This window comes from Petaurus breviceps, unplaced genomic scaffold (assembly GCF_028583685.1).
Source record: "Petaurus breviceps papuanus isolate PSGF00001 unplaced genomic scaffold, PetGlider_PUasm1.0 140, whole genome shotgun sequence".
NCBI lineage: Eukaryota > Metazoa > Chordata > Mammalia > Diprotodontia > Petauridae > Petaurus > Petaurus breviceps.
In genome coordinates this window covers 41,787,627-41,812,520 of record NW_027185698.1, presented here as the reverse complement: position 1 = coordinate 41,812,520, position 24,894 = coordinate 41,787,627, and the positions used below count along the sequence as shown (strand labels likewise).

Genomic DNA, 24,894 nt, shown 5'->3' with positions numbered 1-24,894 from the left:
GGTGAGACTTGATTATGAAGGGATGTTATATAAAAAGTAAAATTACGGGGTGAGAGGAATTTACTGGGAGAAAGAGAAAGGAGAGGTGGAATGAAATAAATTACCTCATGTAAAAGAGGTAAGAAAAAGCTTTTACAGTGGAGGGGAAGAGATGGAAGGTTGAGGGGGAGTGAGTGAACCTTACTCTCATTGAAATTGGCTCAAAGAGGGAATAATATACACAATTAGTTGGATATAGAAATCTATCTTACTCTACAGGAAAGTAGGAAGGGGGAAAGGGACAAGGGGGGACAGATTTGGGGATGGAGTACTCAGAAACAAAACACTTTTGAGGAGGGACAGGGTGAAAGGAGATAGAATAGAATAAATGGGAGGACATAGGATGGAGGGAAATATAATTAGCTATAGCATCTGAAAAAATTTTTGAAGCAGGTTTCTCTGTGATAGTTCTCATTTATTTCTCAAACATATGGAGAACCATGTCAAGTTTATAAAACTAAGAGCCATTTCTCATTTCATAAATGGTCATAAGATATGATCAATTTTCGGAGGAATTAATCAAAGCTATCTATAACCATGTGAGAAAATGCTCTCACTATTGATTAGAGAAATGCAAATTAAAACAATTCTGAGGTACTACTTCATGCCTATTAGATTGGCTAAAAGTACAGAAAAGGTAAATGGCATGTTGGAGGGGATATGGGGAAAATGAGACAGACATTAATGTACTGTTGGTGTGGTTGTGAACTGATTCAACCATTATGTAGAGCAATTTGGGACTATGCCAAAGGGCCAACTCCCCCCCCCCAAAACCCAAACATGCAAATCCCTTGACTTAGCAATACCACTACTAGGTCTGTATCTCAAAAGAAATTTAAAGAAAAAAAAAAAACGGAAAAGGCCCTATATGTGCAAATATATTTGTAGCAGCTCTTTTCTGGGGGTAGAGAATTGGACATTTAGGGGATACCCATCAGTTGAGGAATGGTTGAACAAGTTGTGGTATATGACTATTATGGAATACTATTGTACTATAAGAAATAATGAGTAAGATACTCTCAGAAAAACCTGAAAAGCCTCTCATGAGCTAATGCAAAGTGAAATGTATTATGTACAAGTAACAGCAATATTGTAAGATGATTGATCAGCTGTGAATGACTTAGTTATTCTCAGCAATACAATAATCCAAGACAACTCTGAAGGATTTAGGATGAAAAATACTCTCTATCTCCAGAGAAGGAACTGATGGTGTCTTAATACAGGTTGAAGCATACATTTTTTAAACTTTATTTTTCTTGAGTTTTCTTTCACAACATCATTATTATGGAAATGTTTTGCATGACTACATATGTATAGCCTATATTGAATTACTTGCCTTGGGGGGGAATGTAGGGAGACAAGAAGGGAGAGAATTTGAACTCACTTTTTAAAATGAATGTTAAAAATTGTTTTTACATGAAACTGGGGAAAAATAAAATACTAAATTAAAAAAAATTTAAAAGAAAGGAAAGAAAAAGGGATAATATTTGTGAAGCTCTTAGCACAGTGCCTAGCACATTGTAGACATTTTATCATAATCATTCTCTTACTATTTCCTCAATGGGAGCTAAGTAATCTTATAATGGTACAATTTACTTTTAATTCCATTTCTTGGGGCTGCTAGGTGGCGCAGTGAGTAGAGCACCGGCCCTGGAGTCAGGAGGACCTGAGTTCAAATATGACCACAGATACTTAACACAAAAACTAGCTTTGTGACCTTGGACAAGTCACTTAACCCCAATTGCCCTCCAAAAAGCAAAAATAAAAAAATCCATCTTTTAAATTTTTTTTATTTTGTTTTTTCTTTTTCCTTTGGAAGTTTATTTATGACATTCAATTTCCTTTTCTAATATTGGGTTATTTAAAATACTATTTATTGTTCTGTTCATCTGGGTATTTTATATTTTCCCAAGTATTTGTACATTCCAATTAAATTGTCAGTTTTATTAGTATATAATTGGGCAAAATATTTTCTCATAACATCATTTGTTTCTTCATCATTTATTGTGAAAGAAGCATTATTCCTCACCTGGGACAGTTGGGGTTAAATTTCCTCCTATGTGGATTGAGCTTCAGTCCATTCCTGAGCCTTTGGGGCAGGAAAAATATAAACAAAGCCTTTAGGACTTTTTTAGGGAACTCTTTATGCCCCAGGGAACCCTCTTGCTAGCTACTTTTAATCTCTCTGATAATGATTTTTATTTTCTTGAATTGCTCTTAACTCTTTGGACACTCTTTGTGCTTGAGAGTATTAGAATTTATTATAAAATTGTTTCAACTCTTGTGCTTTTTTTTTCCATTGGATCAGCTATAGCATAGAGACCAAAGCAGTTGCCTATACCATAATCACAGTTGTGCCATTCTGCTGTCCCAGAGCTTGCCATTCTACTAATAGTCTTTAAGAAGCCACCACCATTCATCATATAGAATTCAGTTATTTTAATCTATTAATCTTTAACCACATGTTTTTTAACTTATTTAATTAAAATATTTTCTCAAACATAATCAACTCTAAGGATTAGTTTTCAATCTGAAGTATATTTGCAAGAAGTTCTACATTCAAAAAAATTATTTTGCTAAATGAAATTGTATAGATATGTATAAAAAAGTCCAAATAGTTCATTTTCTAACTACATATGTTATAATATAATTTTATTGCTTGATATGTTTAACCTTCTTATCTTTGTGTCCATAGGTGTTTATTGGATTTGTGTTAAAGCAGTTTGAATACATTGAAGTGGGCCAGTTTAGGTAATAACAGTATTTTGAGATTTCAGATTTAATTCCTATCTACTGATGTCTAAAGCACTATGCAAACATCTTTTATTCCTATTAAATACTTTTGAATTGGCAATTTCTTTAAAAAGGAAATTAGTAATTTACCATTTTGTTGTATAATTAGAAAATTTTTTTCCTGTCATTCTTTTATTTTCAAAAGAACTGATCTTGGGCTTATTTAGAAGCAGTTCTGCCACTGTAATTACATATGTTGTCAGTTTTTCTTTCATATTTCCAAGCACATAATTAGATAAACAGATTGCAAGGTACATTATTTGTAGTACTTGTTCTTGTGGGCTTTTTTCTTCAGAAAAAGAATTTTTTTTCCTGAAGGTTATGTCTTTTGAAAGGGAAACATCTCATTTTACTGATATTAGTAATGATTATTAATCCTTAGGAATAGGGATAAGGGATTAGGCCTCTGATTTTATTGATATAGGGAGCTCCACTTGAGAAAACTTCCAGTACAAAAGCAGGTTGACACCAACTCTGCAACCTAAAGCCTTAGATTGTCTGTCAGCTCAAACACTAAGAGGTTAATGACTTGCCCAGGGGACTCTCAGCTACTTTGTGTGGCAGGACTTGAATATAACTCTTTCTGATTTTGAAGTTGCCTATCTCTTCTACTTCAATGCCTCTCAATGCTTACTACTTTTATCATTCAGAAACAGTATTTTTGGTAGAATTATTTTCAGGGAGAATATTTTATTTATGTTTGTTATAACTTCCAGGTAGAAGGGTTTTCAGTAATATTTGTATTGCCAGTCACAAGTTCATATAGAAATTACTAAATGTGAAGGAAACTTTTTTCTTCATACTTAATTCCCCAAATAAGTTAATATGAAGTAAAGTGACATTTGTATTTTTCTCTTAAAGCGTAAGTTATTTTGTGTTTTCCTTTTGGATATATTTTTTTTAATTTAAAAAGCTACACAATGATTGTCTTTTGTTTCTAGGGAATCAGAGGCAATTATTCCGAACATCTTTTTCTTCTTAGTATTATTGTCTTATGAACGCTATCACTCGAAGCAGATAATTGGAATTCCTAAAATCATCCAACTCTGTGATGGCATCATGGCCAGTGGGAGGAAAGCTGTAACACACGGTAACTGAAAAACACTTTAATGGTATAGCCATTTCAGTCATGATCTACTTTTTCAACACTGCTCTTTCCATATACTTACCAACAGAGATTTATTAAGCACAACCTTTAAATTTGGCCTTGTGGCTGGTCCAAGGAGAAATATTCCTAAAAAATAAATTGAAATCACACTTTTTCCCCATGGACTCACATCTTATGTGAGATTCCCCTTTGGGAATTCACTTCAAAAGCTCATATGTATTAAATACCTTCATGTATAATGCATTGTATCAGGTACTGGGAATCCAAACATGAAAACCAACACAGTCCCCCACCCTCAAGGAGTTTACAGGTTAGTAGGGAGATAAGACATGTACTTAAAAATCAATATAATTCACATTAGAAATAGTTCATAAGAAAGGTCGGAGATGCATGAGCAGTTAAAATAGGAATTATCTTCTTTAAGCGTTGTACTGTAGTTATGTGATTACAGCTGTCCTATTTTGCACTTGGGGGTGGGAGGTTAGTGTATCATTGTTAAGTTAGTTTAATGGATCTTATTACTTTCAAACAGCTTATATAAAAATATTTTGTTTATATCATTAGTACTAAAACATTTTGACATCTTCAATGAAAAGCACTTGATAAATACAGTTTATTTCATTTGGTTGTGGTTATTTTTATTATAGTGTATATAGCAAACACTTGGAAAAGTCCATTATCTAATATAATATTATGTTTAAATAATTATAGTTGTAACATTATGGTAACATATCTGTGTTTATTGTATTGAATTTGGACCTATGTGGCATCCAATCTTTTCATCTGAAACTTAAAATAGGTAATATAGAAGACACTCTCTTGTTTTGGTTATAGATTTTTTTTTCAGAGAATTTTGGGTTTCAGTTTACTATATTTAAAAAAAAGTTACTATGAAAATTCTAATACTCTCTACTCTCTTCAAAAGCTTTTATCAAACCAATAGTATTTGGTTTAGAAAATTCTTAGCTTTCTGTGATGACGTGGTAGCAGGGGCAGAAATATCAAGTTTGGAAACTTTGATTTGACTTTTGTAGAACCAACGTAACAAAGTAGAATCCAGTTTTATTTATTGGAAAATTCTTTTAAAGTTCCCTTGAAGAAGACTTCTTGTCTACATCTCCACTTGTCCATCTTTGTTTTCTCAGCCATACCAGCTCTGCAGCCCATAGTTCATGATCTTTTTGTGTTAAGAGGGACAAACAAAGCAGATGCTGGAAAAGAGCTGGAGACACAGAAGGAGGTGGCCGTGTCCATGTTACTAAGACTTATTCAGTACCATCAGGTGAGAGGAGTGTGCCATATGGTGTTGTTAAAAATTTGTTAATTACCTTTTTTGTCATTTAGATGTCAATGAGGATTTATTTTGAACCTATTATGATTCACATAGAACATAAAAGAGTACATATGTATGGTACCTTTCAGTTTAATCGTCTGTCATTGAATATCTGTTATATACTAGGTCCCCTGAATAAGTAATGCAAAGATGAATGAGAATTAGTTCCTGTGATCATGATTACAGTCTGTGTAGGTAATTTAAGGAATATGCATAAAAAAACTATAATGCAAGCAGTCTGCTTAGAAGAAAGATTTGGATATTCAGAGGAGGAAGAAATCACTTCTAATTTGTGGTATTTAAGGAGATTTCATATTTATTGCTGGACACCACATTTGGAGGAGATGCTGTTAAGCTGTAGAGTGTTTAAAGGTGGTCCATTTACCTAGAGTTCACCATGAAAAGCCCCGGGGGTGAGGGGCATAGGGAGGTGTGGTTTCTAGGTCTGCTACATCACTAAGTTAACTAGCTGTCAGGACCCACTGAGGATTGCCCAGTCTGCCACCAATCAATATCTTGTTTGCCAAGTTAGATGTAGGGAGTATGTGTATGTTTTAAGTCTAGGATACATATAATGAGGAGTCCAGGATGCATGTAATGAGGAAGGGAGTTGGTATAGTTAGTCCAGTGAGTACTGAATATCTTTATGAGCCAGTACAAAGCCATTTCAAATTAATAATTCCTACAGGTGCAATTTGTTACTGTATCAGGGAGAGAGATGTCTTTTGCTGGGGCCAACTCATGAGTAGTTGCTGGAAATAGTGTCATTGGGCTGAGGAGAAACTGCCAGGGATAATGTTTTGAGGCTAGAGAGAAATATGGTCTTAGAATTAGAGTCCAAGCACAGGTATCCAAGCACCCCATCAGTGGTGGTAGTGGGGGAGCAGGAGGAGGAGTTAATGATGAGGATGTATGCTTGAGAGGGGAGGGAAATAGAGCAGGTGAGGAAGATGCAGAATTTTAAAATTAGATGGGAAATCACTTTGAGTCCAGTTTGTCTTAAGCTTTGGGTGTGTGAAAGGGAATAATGTGAAATAAGATTGGACAAGTGTGAGGGCTGGTTTGTGGAGGGTCATTAGTGCCAGGTGAAGTAGTCAGTAAGAGCAGCACAGTTTAGTGAGTACCTGGTGAGTTGACTTCACCATCCCAGGATCTGGGCTCAAGTCCTCTTTCTGGTCTATACTTGACTGTCAACTGGGCTGAGCCTCTCAGGACCTGAGGCAACTCTGATTCTGTCAGTGGAAGAATAAGTGTTCATTTGCATCAGTTATATCAAAGAAATCACAAAGTTCCATTAAAAAAAAAGTTTATATTTTATTTTAGGCAGTAAAAAGGCTTTTCACTAGGGAAGTGACCTGGTCAGAGTTCATTTAAATTAGTTGAAACAGATGAAGTGATGAGTAGGCAGGTTACAGTTTAAAACCCAGATGGGTAGAATGGGGTTGGGGAGAGCAGGGTGGGGAGAGTATTCCAGTACATACAACTCAGGTTCTGCAGACAGAACTTCTAGGTTCCAATCTTTTCTCTGATGTTTACTGTTTGTGTGACCTTGGATAAGTGATATAGGTTCCCCAGGCCTTGGTTTCCTTAGGTAAAAATTAGGAGTTTGGACTCAGTGGCCTCCAACATTTCTTCCAGCTTTAAGGCTGTGACCCATATTATATAGAAGAGTGTGGAATTAAAGGATCAGTCATTTAGTGATACAACATGGGAATGGGCTTCCTAGCTAGCAAGGTTTGGGAATTTACTTTAATTGGTACTACTATGATCCTCGGAAAATACAGTGTGAAATTTGAGTAATTTTTCAATAGTTATGATTTACTGGCTGTGATTTATTTTTGTACTTTTAGCTTTGAACGCCTTCAGACCAGTGTGATATTTTTACAAAACAGCTGCATAGGTTTAGACCTGACATCCATGACTAGTGGCCAGGGCAAATCACAACTGGCATTGAACCTTGCCTTGATTTCATAGCTATTACGTAATATAAAGGAAATATTCTAGAGAGGTATGGCCTATATTTGTAAGCTTGAATCACTGGTGAGACATCTGCAGCTATAATTGTTTTATATCAGTGTTTCAGGGGATCCATGATTTGGTCAATGTGGATACTCTCTTTACCAGTGCGGGTTGCAGCCCTTCCATGCCTTTTCTTATTGGTGAATTCATCTTTCTGTAAATCCTTAGTCGAATATTGGCCCTTGTTACCGACCTTTTTCTAGCTCTTTGAAATATGTCATAGATACTACTCTAGCCCTCAGATTGTCTACTTATGATTTACCCATATTCTTTTCCTGTCAAAAACTCCTTGATGATGTCTTTTAGGCCAGTTTTTAAGTGAAAGTCATTCTTAATAGTCTCCTACTGCCTGCTTCGTTCCCTGTGATTCTTTCCATTGCCCTTTTAACTACATGAATTTTTGATAGTTTTCACATCCCAATGTTTCTTTATTGTTACTAATAATGTACAAAAGTGTAATAATTATGGGTAGCAGTAAACTGTTTGTACTGTTCAGATTTATTTTTAACTGTACAAAAATACTTCTTAAGGTATTAGAGATGTTCATCCTAGTCCTCCAGCAGTGTCACAAGGAGAATGAAGACAAATGGAAGAGATTATCTCGACAAATAGCTGACATCATTCTCCCAATGTTAGCAAAACAACAGGTTTGTGTTCAAAACATTTTAATTGTTAGGAGTTAATATTGGAATATATACATATATTTTATAATTGTACTTTATTTTAATATTCTTTTTAGAAAATTTTCATTTCCCAATTCTCTCCCTCCCTCTGGCCCCTCCCTGACCTGTTGAGAAGGCAGGCAATATAATATGAATTATACATGTGAAGTCATACACAATATATTTCCATATTAATCATGTAATGCAGTATATTTTTTGAATGGAGCTCCTTCTCTTGTAAAAGTTGATTGATTGTTACCAGTTTTCATATTGACTAATTAATCTGCTAGCCATTTATTAATCACTGTCTATGTTGTAGGCACTGCCTAGGGATGGATATGAGTACAAATAATGATATTTGTAAAGAGTTTACATTTTAATGGGGGAGATAGCAAATTCAGATTGAAATATTCACACCATAAATATAAAGTGAATAAATACATATGAAGAAAAAATAGTTAAATACAGAATAGTTTGAAAGTGATGGCACTAGCAGCTTAGAGGATTAGGGAAGGCTTCAAAGCTACATTTTTAAGGAAACGAAGGCCTTTGTGAGAGAGACAAGGAGAGAAGGTATTCTAGGCATCTAAAAATTCAATGTAAAGGTACAGATGGGAGGTGGAGTGTTGTGTATGTGGAAGTAAGACATGTCTAAGTTCATGCTGATCATTTTGTTACTTCCATTAGATTATTGTTTTTTTCCCCCTCACCTAGGTATTAGTTTAAAAGGAAAATACACGGTTTAACATTCTTTAGCTTCATGGAAGAGATGGCATTTGAGTTAGACTTGCTAGATGGGTAAACATTAAAAAACAGTTAAAGAAGAGTGTCCAGGCCATTTCAGGCAGAAGATCTTAAAAATGACATCTCCCCCTAATAAAACAGGATAAATACCATCTCAGTGTACAAAGCAAGTATATAGCAGCCCTTTTATCAACACTGCTCTGATTGTGAGCTTTTTCATAGTAAAGGGTGACACATCAGGCTATTATTAAATAGTCCAAGAGTTTAACTAAGTTTTCATTTTCCCTTCAGGTTTGGCTTGTGTAATATAGCCAGTCAAGTAAAGTTTTATGTTGCATATAGACTCAAGTATTCTGTCAATAATGACAGCAGCTTAATCATATTATTATCTGAAACAACAGAAGGAAAAAGAATTCTTATAGTGTGAAGCAATAGATGAACATTTGGATGAACTTTTGTGTTTTCTCTGTCCACTTTTCTTAGCCTCAGGCATCAAGTAGCTAGTCTTGTTCTTGTCTTGAGACCACTTAGGCAAGAAGGGAGAAGAATGGTCCTGGTCTGTGGTGAATAATTGAGACTTAGCATTTTACAAATTGTTGAACTGATAATTTGAACTAGGTTTCTGGTAGATTAGTAGCTATTTGCCAAAATTTTATTCCCTTCTTTGTTGTGTAACATTTTTCCACAGTAGGAAGGAAGATTTGAATTAAAGAATTGGATTTATGATAGGTTGTCAGATTCCAAATTAGGAGTTACATTCCTTGACACAAGTTTAATGTCTAAAATATCTATTTCAATGTTGTTACTATACCTTTACAGATCACTTGGTTGAAGAGATCACTTAACCTTTTCACAGAATGTCTTGATACATTGCTAAATTTACGTTTAATGCTAAATATTCTATGTGCTTTGTTGTTATTATGCTCTCAATCTTACTATAGGTTACATTTTCACTCTATATCTCAAAATTTGAATACAGTGTTTGATGAGGTTATTTTTCTTCATAGATTTATTTATCTGTCTCTGAATTTCATGTAAGTTTTATTTCAGAAATAGAGCTGATATTCAGGCATGACCTATATTAAACTCAATTCAGTAATAAGAAAATTGAAAACTTGAAAAATAGAAATACTGATTTATTCTTGCCTTTTTTATGTGAATTTTTTGGTAGACTGATTTTTATAGCATTGTCAGTTGACATGTATAGAGTCTCATAATTATTGATTTTTACAGATGCATATTGATTCTCATGAAGCTCTTGGAGTATTGAACACTTTATTTGAAATATTGGCTCCTTCCTCCCTCCGTCCTGTAGACATGCTTTTACGAAGTATGTTCATTACTCCCAATACAATGGTGAGTGTACAAGATATTGCATTATGGGTATACTGAAATGCTCCTAAGTGTGGAGACTGGGGTCAGATCCTCATTCCAAAATTTACTAGATGTGTAAATTTGGTCAGGCCCTTTCCCTGTACTGAGGCTCTGTCCTCATTTGTAAAGAGGGTACACATATTACCTACCGTGTTTCCCCTATAATAAGACACTGTCTTATTAATTTTTTTGGACAGAAAAACACCAGAGGGCTTATTTTCAGGGGAGGGCTTATTTTAATGAACATTGACAGCAATGACATGTGACTCCTCTACAATTGCTTTCTTATACTCAACAGTATAGCTCTTCCTTTTTGTACTCATGTCTGGGGGTCAAAACAGACAGAATAATAAAATTATGACCATCAGTCCTTCTTTTCACTCCATCATGCCCCCTGAGTTCTTCTTTTTTCCTCCATCATGCCCTTTTTATCCTCCATCATGCCCCCTCACTCCCGCTTACATACCGGGTTTTTATGTTGTCCTGCCTCAGCTCTCCTCCACGGCACTGCTCTCAATGGTGCCAGCAAGCAAATCACTGGGGAAGAACAGGATGATGCGCTCACTGCTACAGCTCTGATTGGATGCAGCTCAGAGCGCGGTGTGCGTTTCACCCGGGGGGGGGGAAGAACGGTGCATACAGAGGGTACTGTAATGTAGCGTGTAGTGCAGGGGATCACCTTCACTACAGTAGCAATCTCAATAGGGCTTGTTTTCGGGGGAGGGCTTATTTTAGAGGAATCTTACACAGTAAGGGGAGGGCTTATTTTCGGGATAGGTCTTATTATCGGGGAAACACGGTATTTCACCGGGACATTATGATGAAAGTGCCATATAAGTATGAGTTAGTTGTTAGTTCAGTGTAAATTACAATTATTATGAAAATTTAAGCAGGTATTTGCAAATAGTATAAAAGTAAGCAATTTCTCTTCATAAAATAGTAGTGGAAGAATACTACAAATTTATTTTTTTTCTTGCTGTTTATAATTTTGTATTATAAAGTTTCTATTCTTTCCTCTTTAGGCATCAGTGAGTACTGTTCAGTTGTGGATATCAGGCATCCTAGCTATTCTCAGAGTGCTTATATCCCAGTCAACTGAAGACATTGTTCTTTCTCGGATCCAGGAACTCTCTTTCTCTCCTTATCTAATCTCATGTCAGATAATTAAAAAATTAAGAGATGGAGGTAGTAGCTTGCCAACACCAGAAGATCAAAGTGAATTGAAACAAGTTAAATGTTTGCCAGAAGAAACATTTTCAAGGTAAGGGTTCATATCATTTACTTCTCTGTGACTTTTTCTTGTATATAGTTTCATATGGTAATAGTTTGTGATTACTTAGGATTAATGTAACTCCTGTCCTTTGGGTATTGCTCCCATTTATTAGAGAAAATCAACAAGTGTTGATTAAACTCCTTTATATACCACTACTAAAATGGAAGGATTAGGAGGTGAGATTCTTAAGGAATTTTAGAGGAAGGAATAAGTATTATATATGTGTCACTGAAAGATAACATTTTTTAGGCATCTCTTGTATTCTTTTATCTTTTTGGAGGGCAATTGGGGTTAAGTAACTTGCCCAAGGTTACACGGCTAATTTTTTTGTGTGGGTGTTAAGTGTCTGAGGCCGGAACTGAACTCGGGTCCTCCTGACTCTGGGGCTGGCACTCTACTCACTGCGCCACCTAGCCGCCCCATCTCTTGTATCCTGAGCTTTATGCTCGGTGCCATCAATGAGGCCAAAATTTGATAATATGCAGTCCTTGCTCTCTAGGACGCTGGGGTTTGTCAGTTTATAGAGATCATGGCTTGACTAAAATGGGTCTTTTATAGTAGAAGAACTAATCTGTTAAGTTAATTCTCAACATGGATTAGTCTGTAAGGATTTAAAATACTGATTTAGTTATGGTCAGCAGTCTTATACAGATGCTTTCTTCACTTCCTGTTTGCACAAATCATGCTTGTTAATAAACAGATGTGCCTTGTTATGTGCAATGTGCTAAACATTTCTCAGTTGTTAATTTGCTGTGAAAGTAAGAGTTGCAGAGAGGGGATGATGAGAAAGAAGCAAATATAGCTGAGTTGTAGATGATGTCTTTTGTTAATAAAGTACCTTTTAAATCTCCTTATTTTTCCTCTCCTAAACTTACAAGCATAAATAACACACACAACCAGAGGCTTCTCCTTCCTGATATCCCTGTTATTAGTGACACCATCATTCTCCTAGTGACTTTCACCTGAAATCTCATTGTTACCTTGGGTTTTTACTTTTCTCTTTACTTCCACTTCCAGTCACCAAATACTGTCATCTCTTCTTCATAAATGTCCCCCTGTTGTTCCATTCCCATGTCTCTTACCTTTGCTCAGGCCTTTTTTTTTCTTTTTAAGCAATCGGGGTTAAGTAACTTGCTCAAGGTTACATGGCCAGTTATTTCTGGGTGTGGTGCCAAGTGTCTGAGCCCAGGATTTTATCTCCAGGTCATCCCAACACTGGAGCCGGTGCTCTTACTCGCTGTGCTACCTGGCCACCCCTCTCAGGCCTGTTTTGCTTCAGTTAATGTATTAACCTCCCCAGTACATACTCATTTGGGAGGAGAAGAGTGTGTGTGTTTTCGTCATGATTTGATAATACCCCCCAGTCTAATGCCTCCTCACTCTGCTTTCCAGATTCCTGTTACAGCTCGTGGGCGTTCTTCTGGAGGACATTGTTACGAAGCAGCTGAAAGTGGAGATGACTGAGCAGCAGCACACCTTCTACTGCCAAGAACTGGGCACGCTGCTGATGTGCCTCATACACATCTTCAAGTCAGGTACTGCACTTGGTACTGTTCTCTTCACTGCCTCACAGCACGGACTTCCTGGATGCACAGGCTGCACTGTGTGTGTGGCTCTTTCTGGGTAGGGCCTAACACTAGGCCCTGTAATAATGAGAGTAGATGACATTTATTTACACCATGTGCCAGGAACTCAGCTAAGCACTTAGCAAGCATTATCTCATGTGATCCTCAGAATACCCTGGGAGGCAGGGCTGGTGTTATCTCCATTTTACAGATAAGGAAACAGACATGGTCACACAGCTAATAAGTATCTGAAGGCAGATTTGAATTCTGGTCTTCCAGCCTCTGGGTCCATTGTTCTTGCCACTGCATTACCCAGCTACTTCCTAAGCACTTAGTAAATGTTGGCTATTGCTAACACCGATGGTGAATTCTTAATTTTTTTTCTTCATGTTGACCATGCCCCAATATTCAATTCTTTTTTCTTTTAAACTCTAAATTTTATTTACTTTTAGTTAATAACATTCACTTCCAAAAGTTTTTGAATTCCAAATTTTCTCCCACTCTTCTCCAACCTGATATAGGTTCTACATAATACCTTCACATTAAACATTAGTCAAATTGTAAAGAAGAATTAGAACCAATGGAATGAACAACGAGGAAGAAGAAACAAAACGAAAAAGAGAGAGAGCGAGTAGTTTGCTTCAATCTGCATTCAGACTCCATAATTCTTTCTCTGGATGTGGATAGCCTTTTTCATCATCAGTCTTTTGGAGTTGTCTTATAACCTTGCATTGCTGAAGGGAGCCCAGCCTATCAAAGTCAGTCATCACAGATACTATGTGTCTGTAATTGTGTGCAATGTTCTCTTGGTTCTGCTCCTCTTATTCAGCGTCAGTTTATATAAACCTCTTCAGGTTATTATAAATTCTGTCTGCTCCTCATTTCTTATAGCACAATAGTATTTCATTACATTCATATACTACAGTTTGTTTAGCTGTTCCCCAATTGAAGGGTATCCCCTTCATTTCCAATTCTTTGCTACCACAAAAAGAGTTGCTATGAATATTTTTGTACATACAGCCCATCTTCCTACTTGTATGATCTCTTTGGGATAATGCCCTAGAAACAGTATTGCTGGGTCAAAGGGTATGCACATTTTTATAGCCCTTTGGGCATAGTTCCAAATTGCTCTCCAGAGTGGTTGTTTGTGATTAGTTCACAACTCCACCAACAATGAATTAGTGTTCCATTTCCCACATCTTCTCCATCATTGGTCGTTTTCCTGTTTTGTCATATTAGCCAATCTGAGCAGTGAGATGAGGTACCTAAGAGTTGTTTTGATTTTCATTTCTAATCAATAGTGATTTAGAGCATTTTTTCATATGATTATATATATCTTTAATTTCTTCCTCTGAAAACTCTCTGATCACATCCTTTGACCATTTATCAATTGAGGAATGACTTGTATTCTTATAAATTTGATTCAATTCTCTGTATATTTTAGAAATGAGGCCTTTATCAGAGACACTCGTTGTAAAAATTCTTTCCCAGTTTTCTGCTTTCCTCCTATTCTTGGTTATATTGACTTTGTACAAAAACTTTTTAATTTAATGTAATCAAAATTCTCCATTTTGTATTTTGTAATGCTCTCTATCTCTTGTCTGGTTATAAATTATTCCTTTCTCCATAAATCTGGCAGGTACACTATTCCTTGTTCTCCTAGATTACTTATAGTATCAACCTTTATATCTAAATCGTGAACCAATTTTGACTTTATTTTGGTATATGGTGTATGCCCAGTTTCTGCCATAATGTTTTCGAAGCAGTTTTTGTCAGATAGTGAGTTCTTATCCCAGAAGCTGGAGTCTTTGGGTTTATCAAGCAGTAGGTTACTATAGTCATTGTGTACTTGTGTCTTGTGTACCTAATCTATTTCACTGATCTACCACTCTATTTCTCAGCCAGTACCAAGTAGTTTTGATGACTTCTGCTTTATAATACAATTTAAAATCTGGTATGGCTGGGCCATCTTCCCTAGCATTTCTTTTCATTAATTCCCTTGATATTCTGAACCTTTTCTTCTTCCAGATATATTTTGTTATTTTTTTCTAGATCTATAAAATAATTTTTTTGTGGTTTGATTGGCATGGAACTAAATACATAAATTTATTTAGGTAAAATTGTCGTTTTTATTATATTAGCTCCACCTGACCACGAACAACTGATGTTTTTCCAGTTATTTAAATCTGACTTTATTTGTGTGAAAAGTGTTTTGTAATTGTGTTCATATTGTTCCTCGGTCTGTTTTGGCAGAATATTTGATCCTTTAAAAAATTTTTTTAATTTAATATTTTATTTTTCCCCAGTTTACATGTAAAACTAAATTTTTTTCTTTTTGGAGGGCAGTTGGGGTTAAGTGACTTGCCCAAGGTCACACAGCTAGTTTTTGTATTAAGTGTCTGAGGCCAGATTTGAACTCAGGTCCTCCTGACTCCAGGGCCAGTGCTCTATTCACTGCGCCACCTAGCCTCCCCAAAACGAATTTTTTTTCTTTTTGCTTTTTTGGAGGGCAATTGGAGTTAAGTGACTTGCTTAAGGTCACATGGTTAGTAAGTGTCAAGTGGCTCAGGCTGGATTTGAACTCAGGTCCTCCTGACTCCAGGCCAGGTGCTCTATTCACTGCGCCACCTAGCTGCCCCTAAAACTAAATTTTTTTTTTTTAAGCAATCGGGGTTAAGTAACTTGCTCAAGGTTACCCGGCCAGTTATTTCTGGGTGTGGTGCTGACTGTCTGAGCCCGGGATTCGATCTCCAGGTCGTCCCTGGAGCCAGTGCTCTTACTCGCTGAGCCACCTGGCTGCCCCTAAGCAATTGGAGTTAAGTAACTTGCTCAAGGTTACATGGCCAGGTGTTTCTGGGTGGGTACTAAGTGTCTGAGCCCGGGATTCGATCTCCAGGTCTTCTCAACACTGGAGCCGGTGCTCTTACTTGCTGTGCTACCTGGCCGCCCCTCTAAAACTAATTTTTAACATTCATTTTTAAAACTCTGAATTCCCAATTCTCTCCCTCCCAACCCCCATCTTGAAGGCAAGCATTTCAGTACAGGTTATACATGGGTAGTCATATAAAACATATCCATAATAGTCATGTTGTGAAAGAAAACATAGACCCAAAAAAAATCCATTGAGGAGGAATGCTTTATCATCCTCGCAAGTTGAGAGCCTCTTACCATGGAGAGATGTCAAAACTTCAAAAGACTGTAGTTTATCTTCTGATTCTGCCACTTGACTGGCTATTTCGCGGAGGGCAAGGCATTCTATCTTCTAAGCCTCAGATTCCTCCTCTGTAAAAGGAGATGAATACTATAAGCAGTGCCTTTGTCAGTTGCAAAGAACTGTAGAAATATAGGCTGTAAATATTACAGTTTGGATAATTTACCTATTTTTTGTTTCTAATAGTATTGAAAAAGGGGACTGATTTAACATAGTATTTAGCCCAGTATTGCTAGAGTGATTGCATTATCATAATATCCTTTGGTTTATACTCTTCTCATGGAATAAAATAAACGTTTTCATTATTTTTGCTTATAGCTCAGTAATTGTATTGATCCTTTCTCTTCCTCTGCCATATACTTTTCAAGTCTAGGAAGTTAGTTTTTGTTGAGTTTATATAAAAGATCTATTTTCCAACAGGAATTAGCCAAGTGGTACAATTTTTTTTTTTGGAGGGTGTAAGGTAGGGCAATTGGGGTTAAGTTACTTGCCCAACGTCACACGGCTAGTTTTTTGTGTTATGTGTCTGAGGTTGGATTTGAACTCAGGTCCTCCTGACTCCAGGGCTGGTGCTCTATTCACTGTACCACCTAGCCACCCCCAGGTTGTACAATTTAAAAAAAAACTACATGCCCCATTTTTGTTTGAAAAACAAGAGATTATCTATTTTACCAGTAGGATATGTTATATCTAGAGGAGTAGTTGTGATAAAATTAAATTATGTTAGAGATAGATTTGTAAAGTGCTTTAAATGCTTGCCTGAGAATTTGGATTCTCTCTGGTAAGTTTGGGGACTATTGATCATTTTTAAAATCCTGAATTGTGTTTTCAGAATTTGAATCTGGAAACATCTATATGATATCTTGGAAGAGAGAAACTATCCATTAAGTTGATTTGGTAGACCAGGTAAGAAGTAATAAGGAATTGAAAGAGAGTTTCAAGTGTTAGAACATAAGTATGGTATATATACCTACTGTCTTTTCAGAATGACAATGGTGCTCTCTTTTTGAAATTCACATCTTATTTCTTCAAGTCTGGTAACTTTCTAAATTAGTTTCCAACCTTTTAGATCTAAGTTCTGTCCTCTCCTTCTTGAATATAAAAACAATGGTAATATTTTTAAAAAATGTTCTGAGGTTATTATTAACTACTTTTCAACTTAAAAAAAATCTTTTAAACAGATATTTGCATGACTTATTTTGGGGGATATTACTAAATATACCTTAAAATAAACTAGGGCCTGAGAGTTTTTTTTAGTACTTCAGAAAATATTTGTGAAATAGGAGGAAAATCTCAAACTCTAATTTATTTTATGCTTCTATATTTGTGTTCTAGAATGTCTGTTCTGCAGGACACTAGATGGCAGAATTATTACAGACTTATAAAAAGAGTTGTCTTCAGCCTTGTTACACTTTAGTATTAATGAGGTCCATTCATAATGAGTGTGGAAATACTTTGTCAAATATTAACATGGTTGTCACTACTCCACTGCTCCATGGTGTAGCCAAACTGCTTCTCTGTTTCTCTCTTATGGCCCTCTATCTGTATGCAGGTTTGGACCTGCCCCACTTTACCCTTTTCAAGAATAAGGACTGATTTTGTTTTTGTCTTTGTATCCCTAGTGCCTAGCATAGTGCCTCATTCACAGTAAGTATGTAATAAATAGCTTGTTGAATGAACAACTTGCAAAGGGGTTGCAGGGAACAATTGAAATATCTGGTTATCAATAGCTTTTTCAGTTTACTGAAATTTAGTTTCTGACCACTTGGGCAAGGGACCTAAGTATTGGAGAGAAAGGACTTTTGAATACACTCAGGTTTTTACAGTTGCTTAAGTGAATTTATTAAGGAGGAATCATTTTATTGAGTTAGATGAATAGTTCATACCAGTCTTACCCTTGCTTAGTTATAAGGTATGTAAGAGTTATAGTGGCCTCAGGGCAAATGCTGTTTGAGACCATAGCTGGAAGAATTTAAAAACATGTTTAGACTGTGTTTGTATTTTTGACAAAAAAGAGGGCAAATGAAATCATTTCGTCCCAAGAGGGGTTTTATCCAGAACATGGAGAAAGATGGCATGAAGATTTGTTGAAATAGTAATTAGGCACATTGTTCCAGTGCCATTCCTTTTCTGTTTTCTTAGGATGATTCATTTTATGCCAGAGAGTATTGAAGTGAATAGAACATTTTTTACTTTAAGTATTCTGGTAGCATGTATTATAACTTATATGCCCATGGCATGATGTTAGCCACCATATTTTTGTTTTCTCTTCTGTAGGGAGTTTTCATGTTGGGCTGTGTGGCCTCTGGGAAATTTTTTCTTCCTCTGTCTATTTTCAGCAAGAAGATCCACCCTCTATGAAAGATTTCAGGGCACAGTGACCCTGAATGTTCTTTGAACAAGTTGACTGTGGGTTGCTTTATTTTGAGGAGGAGATGGCAGTTTGAAGTTGGCATATAATGTCATACTGTTCTCAGTGTCAACTACCTCCCTGATTTCATAGCCAGAAACTGATGACTGTTGTTCCAAGGCTCTTTGGGAACTTTAAATGCAGAAATAGTCCCAAGTGTGTTTGTGGTGTTGATGACAGAGGGATGAAGGGAGAAATAAGTTCTTTCTTGACCTACAGAAAGGCTAATGTGTCAGTCTTGTTTTAAGTACTTCACTGATAATAATAACTGGTAGTTATTATCATATTATATTTTAATTATTTAATATCATATTAATTTATCAATTTAATATCATATTATATATTAATAATAATATAATTATCACATTATATTATTATTAATGTTTGCAAAGTGCTTTACATATTATCTTAAACTGACCTCACAACAACGTATGAAGTATGTACTATAGCTCTTATTTCCATTTTATAGATGAATTAACTGAGGTTCAGAGAGTTTGTGATTTACCCCGTCAAACAGGTACCTAGTATGTCTGAGGTGGGATTTGAGTCTTCCTAACTTTAAGACCAAGTCTGTCTTCTACACAATTCTCATATTCAGAATTCTTCATTGGCATAATATTACATTTCCTTTGCTGGTCAGATGTCAGTTTTCCCCAGTGCACAAACACACAGAGTCTTCTTAGTTCTGATCTTTGAACTATAGTCTCACACTGTCTCTTTCCAGCTTTGCTTGAATAATTAGAGCTCAGGCTCTGCTTTCAGAGCCTTTACAAACTGATGGACATCTCCATTGCATAGTGGGATCTAAGAGGAAGATTTCTGTGGAAATTTAAATTAATGTTTATCAAAGATTCTGGAATCATTTTGTTGAAGTCCCCTAAATACCTTTTGAATGAAAGAAAAGCATCTTTATCTTTTTATCAACTTTTATTTAGGTATTTAACATTGAATTGCAATAAGTACCAAGGATTATCTTCCCCTAAATTGTTTAATTTTTCATTTGTTTCTAGGAATGTTCAGGAGAATCACTGCAGCTGCCACTCGACTCTTTACAGGTGATGGCTCTGATGGCAGCTTTTATACCCTGGAAAGCCTGAGTGAATTGGTACGGTCTATGATTCCTACACATCCTTCTTTAGTGCTCCTGTGGTGTCAGATTCTACTGCTTGTCAACTATACCAACTACAACTGGTGGTCCGAAGTGCATCAGACACCAAAGTAAGAAGCTATTCATTGTTTCAGGTGCAAGGTAGCATTTAGTACATTGAAGATAGTTGTGCTAGTTGTTCAAGATATGAATGCCCATAGGTGTTTGTATTTTTCAGGATTATGGGGATTTTGAATGAATCTTTACATGAATCTTTTACCATGTAATAGTTGGACTTTGCATGTGCTGTAGAATATGTGCTATGACAAAAGGCACTCAAAGTAGCAACTTCTTTTTAAAGGGGGCTTTCTTTTGTGAGGTTTTTTTTTTACATTTTTCCATTAGATGGTTATTTTTGTTGCCATAATATCCCTCTTACTATGTTTTAATTCTTAAATTGATTCCATAGTTAGGATATTTTGCAATATCCTAACTTCATTAACAGTTAAATGTTTAAATGTGGGACTTGTTATGTTTAACAAAATAATTAGGCAGAAAAATTTTTAAGCAGTTTAGGAAAACTTCTTGTCAATGTTGAAGGGCACAGAGTATTCCCTGTATTAGTAGGTAGAAGGTGTCTAGATATGGTAGCATGTTAAATGACACAAAACAGCACTCTGCTTTTTAAACTTATAAAATACTCCATGCATTGGAATCCAGCAGCTCAAGGTAAAAAGTTGTCCTAATTTTGTGGGGTCCACTTTTCTATTCAGAATTCTCTGTCCTTGGCCATGCATGATCTGACATTCACCCACACAATTGTAGTCTCATAATGATGACAACAACAGTAAGAACTAACATTTACATAGTGCTTACTAAGTGCCAGGCACTGTGCTCAGCACTCTGTACTTTTCATCTCATTTCAGCCTCACAACAACCATAGGAGGTAGGTGCTATTATCATGCACTCTTTATAGATGAGGAAACTGAGGCAAACAGAAGTTAAGTGGCTTGCTCAGGGTCACAAAGCTGGTGCTTGTTTGAGGCAGATTTGAATTCGGGTCTTCCTGGCTTCAGGCCCAAGTCTCTCTGCATTGTGCTACCAGCAGCCCCAGAAAGTTAAGAAAGTTTAAATATCCTTATAAAGGGCATTGCTACTACTACTTTAAAAGGATATTAACTACTATTCCTTTACAAAGGACCTAAAAAGCAGTGCCAGTTGTTTGACTCTTGGTAGGTGGAGCCCTTCTCTCATGTTTTCTTTCTCTACCTAGAACAGCTTTAGATTGCAAAGGGTTTCAGTGATGACACACTTCCCTCACCGAGAAGTGTTCCCAAGTGAGAGCTATGCTTGCTATGTTAGTGAACTGGTCAGGTAGATGATGGTTGGAGGACTTTTCCTTATACCAGACAGGAATTGTGAATTCTGAAAGTGTTAGGATTCTATATTTTTGTGCATGATCTTGGGCAACTCATTTGCTTTTCCTAGGTTTTTTTTTTCTTCAGAAGATCTTTCTAAAGTTCCTTTATGTTCTGGCATGCTTTGATTCTTTTCCCACAACCGTATAAGTCAAGCTAATTTCCTTAGATGTTCAGGTCACTGTATTTCTACTTCTGATACTCTCAGTAAGTTCAAATTTAAATTCTGTTCCTTTTTCCTGTTTTCCCCTCTTTTTTTTATCATGGGCTTTCCTCAAACCAATTCATCTTTTGACTTAAGTGCTTATATGCTTTCTGCTCTCCACAACAGGCTTTATGGATGAGTTCATGATTCTTTGTTCTTCCTTCATCCCTTTCTATTTTTAAATGCTTCTGTAAATAGACTTGTTTGTCTATTCCAGTGTTTTCTTATCCCAGTGGTCACAAATTCTTTATAGATGAAATGTGTTTTAAGAGCTAGGGTGATCTAATGGAGAGAGCACTGATTCACAGTCAGCAGACTGGTGTTCGGTCCTACTTTTATTATGCCCTGCCTGTTGCTAAGTCACTTCACTTCTCCAGGTTTCAGTTTTCTCGTCTGTATAATGGAAATTATCCCCCCCCCTTTTTTTTTTTGCCTTTTTGGAGGGCAATTGGGGTTAAGTAACTTGCCCAAGGTTACATGGCTAGTTTTTTTGTGTTAAGTGTCTGAGGCTGGAATCGAACTCAGGTCCTCCCGACTCCAGGGCCGGCACTTTACTCACTGCGCCACCTTGCCGCCCCGAAATGATCCCTTTTTGCCTGATTTGACAAGGCAGAGATTAAATATATGAAAAATTTTAAAGCAAAAAGCCATATATAAGTGGTTTATTATTCCCTTATGAGATATTTGGCTTCTATTTGGTCTGTTTTAAGTTTCAGGGAGTTTTTTGCTTGGGCACGGCTTTATGCCTCTTGTACCAAGCTTTCAAATTCCCTTTCCAATTCTTTCTTCCAAAGCTCCTATTACTTTTCCAATTTTTTTTCTTCAAGTGCTCTCATTCTACTTATAAAAACATTTTAAAACTTTTTTAAAGACTGTTGCTTCATTTCTTCCAGGAATTCTGGTTGAGTTTGTGCCTAAGCTATGTTTTTCTCTGAGGTTTTACTTGTCAGTGTTTTGGAATTATTCTCTTCTTCTGCCTTTGTGTTTTGTACCTTCCTGACACCATAACAGCCCATTATAGTGGGCTTCCTTTTTGGTTTGCTGATTGTTCCAACCTACTTCCTGAGTTTGGGCTTAATGCTATGACTGAGCTCTGCAGCACTTCTGGAGGGAATGTCCAGGCTGGTCTTGTTGCTTCTTTCTTTGGGTATCAAACAGTTTGGGGATCTTCAAACTTTCAGTGTACCCAAAGTGATCTAACTCAGGGCATAGTCTGAGCTCTGTGAATTCATTAGGGTCTGGGCAAGAATAGATTGCTACTGGATTCCATCCCTAAAAGCCAGCTGAAAATCTCTCTTGGTTCAAAGTGGTAGAATTGTAGGATCTGGAATTATATGTAATGGCCTTTATTATTACTTTGCAGGCTAGGCTAGATACTAGAACTGAGTCCCTTGTCTTGGCCATACCATTCCTGCTGCTGCCTTCTAAACTTCCTCCTTTCTCAGGATACCACCCAGGGCCTCCCTACTTGGAACATCTCTTCCAGATCTAAATCTCTAATCCTTTGATCAGGATGATGAAGTCCCCAGTGAACTGGGGGGTGCCTTAAGGTATTTAAATTTTTGAGGTAAACACAGCAATGCTTGAAATTTGTCAGACACTGCCTGAACTCTTAGTTCAAGTATTTCACAGTTTCAGAATTAGACTGTGCTCCATTTCTTTTAATGATGTTTTCAAATGTTTGGAATATGTTTTTATTTATTTGTACTTTTGGCCATGCCAGTAATTTCTTAAACTTTCTTCTTTCTTTGTATTTTTATATAATCAATTCTATTGGGTCTGTCAGGGATCGAAATATATAACTAAGTCATAGTGTGAATTTGAATAATGTGAAATTTGATTGAGTGTGAATTGTAAAATGATACCAGGTCATATGCAAGCTACAGTTCAATTAATATGATATGTATGAGCTAGTTGCAGATTTTAATTTGTCAGTCTGCTCTTGCCTATCATGGCTTACGGATGTGACTTGCTACTGCATGCTATAATACCAACAGTTCAAACTTTTTTGTAAAGGAGCTCTTGACAATGGACAAAAGAAAGAAAACTTTATGTGGAAACACTTTCAGCACAAAGAAAGAAGAGGCTTGTTATTATATTAGAACAAAATTTGATGTAATTGAATGTCATGAGTGTGGTCATAGTAACTCTAAAATAGGACGAGATTTTAGCCAAGGGTGATAATTATAAGAGAGCACCAAGAATTGAGACTTCATATTCCTCGATCAGAAAAATGATATCCTAAGATAATGAAAAAAATTCATAGATATGACACTTGAAATTCTTTAAATGCTCTTTGAGGAATTATAAAAGTAAGAGTCTATCAAAAACAGGAAAGAAGCATATATCCTTATATTTAGAAATAAAGTAGATTTTGAAAATGATAGACAAGCTTGCCATCAGTCCTTGGAAAAAATTTCAGTTTAGATTATTAGAGAAGGTAGCCTGTTGGCACGTGAAAGTTGTTTTGTATTAATTCATAACAAATCATGATAAACTAATTTTCCTTTTTTTAAAAAGTTACAAAGCTGGTAGGTAGAAAATGGATTTTCACAAGTTATTTCACAGTCTTTAGTCTCTGAGTAAGATGGAAAATTGTGAGCTTTATGACGGTACAGTTTGCCTAATTTGTTACTAGTTTCAAAACTCTGCATAATAATATTGATTAATAGACTGATGGCAATCTGGGCTGAGGACTTTAATGGTCTGCTTTGTTCTCCTCCCTGTCTTATGCATATAACTTTTTTATCTATCACTAGGATGAAAATGTAGGTGCTTTTATGATCATCAGATTTGTTAATGACTTCATGTGATGTGATTACAGTGCTAATATACTAGATGATAAAATTGTGATACAAAAAGATATGTATAGACTGGAAAAGTGGGCTGTACATAATAAGATGAAATTTAATTGGGGCAGGTATCAATACCTTTCCCAAGCACTGATAATAAGGAATATCATCTGGGCAATGTATTATCAGAAAAGGAAGTGTATTCTTCATACCAGAAGAATTGAGGGATAAGAGGTAGACAACCCAATTACTACAGTAGTACCCATGAAATTTTAAAAAGACCTACAGTTAGCCTTCTAACACATTAGATATAATCTCTTTAGAATATCTTTGAGAATATGAGAAATTCCATCTACTTTCAGAGAGAGAACTGAAACTCTGAGTGCAGATTGAAGCATATTTTTTTCACTTTATTTTTCTTCCTTTTTTGGCAAGGGAGGCAACATTGCTATTATGAAAATGTTTTGCATGACTTTATATTTATAGAATTGGTATGCTATTTCTTGCCTTGTCAATAGGTAGGGGAAGGGGTGAAGAAGAGGAGAAATATTTGGAACTGAAAATAAAAAAATTGAAAGAAATTTTTAAAGAGGAAAATCTGTGAGAAAATATGGACTTGAATCACATAGGATATGAAGATATTGTTAGCTTATAAGAAAAGGAATAGCTGGGGCAGCTAGGTGGTGTAGTGAGTTAAGTGCCAGCCCGGAGTTAGGAGGACCCAGGTCTGGCCTCAGACACTTAACACCCACATACAAAAAGTAGCTGTGTAACCTTGGGCAAGTAACTGAACCCCAAGTGCCCTCGAAAAGGTGGAGAGAGAGAGAGAGAGAGAGAGAGAGAGAGAGAGAGAGAGAGAGA

At 36.2% G+C, this 24,894-nt stretch overlaps 1 protein-coding gene across 3 annotated transcripts in view; it reads left to right on the top strand.

Annotated features, from left to right (window-relative positions):
* HTT (huntingtin) overlaps positions 1–24,894 on the top strand; it is a 228,883-nt gene that overhangs the window by 127,966 nt on the left and 76,023 nt on the right. For all 3 annotated transcript variants that reach the window (XM_069070716.1, XM_069070714.1, XM_069070719.1), the window contains 8 exons: positions 2,735–2,790; positions 3,774–3,922; positions 5,086–5,222; positions 7,823–7,939; positions 9,932–10,054; positions 11,095–11,333; positions 12,738–12,880; positions 19,542–19,749. In XM_069070716.1, coding sequence (XP_068926817.1) covers positions 2,735–2,790; positions 3,774–3,922; positions 5,086–5,222; positions 7,823–7,939; positions 9,932–10,054; positions 11,095–11,333; positions 12,738–12,880; positions 19,542–19,749 — 1,172 coding nt within the window. The remainder of the gene's footprint in view (positions 1–2,734; positions 2,791–3,773; positions 3,923–5,085; positions 5,223–7,822; positions 7,940–9,931; positions 10,055–11,094; positions 11,334–12,737; positions 12,881–19,541; positions 19,750–24,894) is intronic.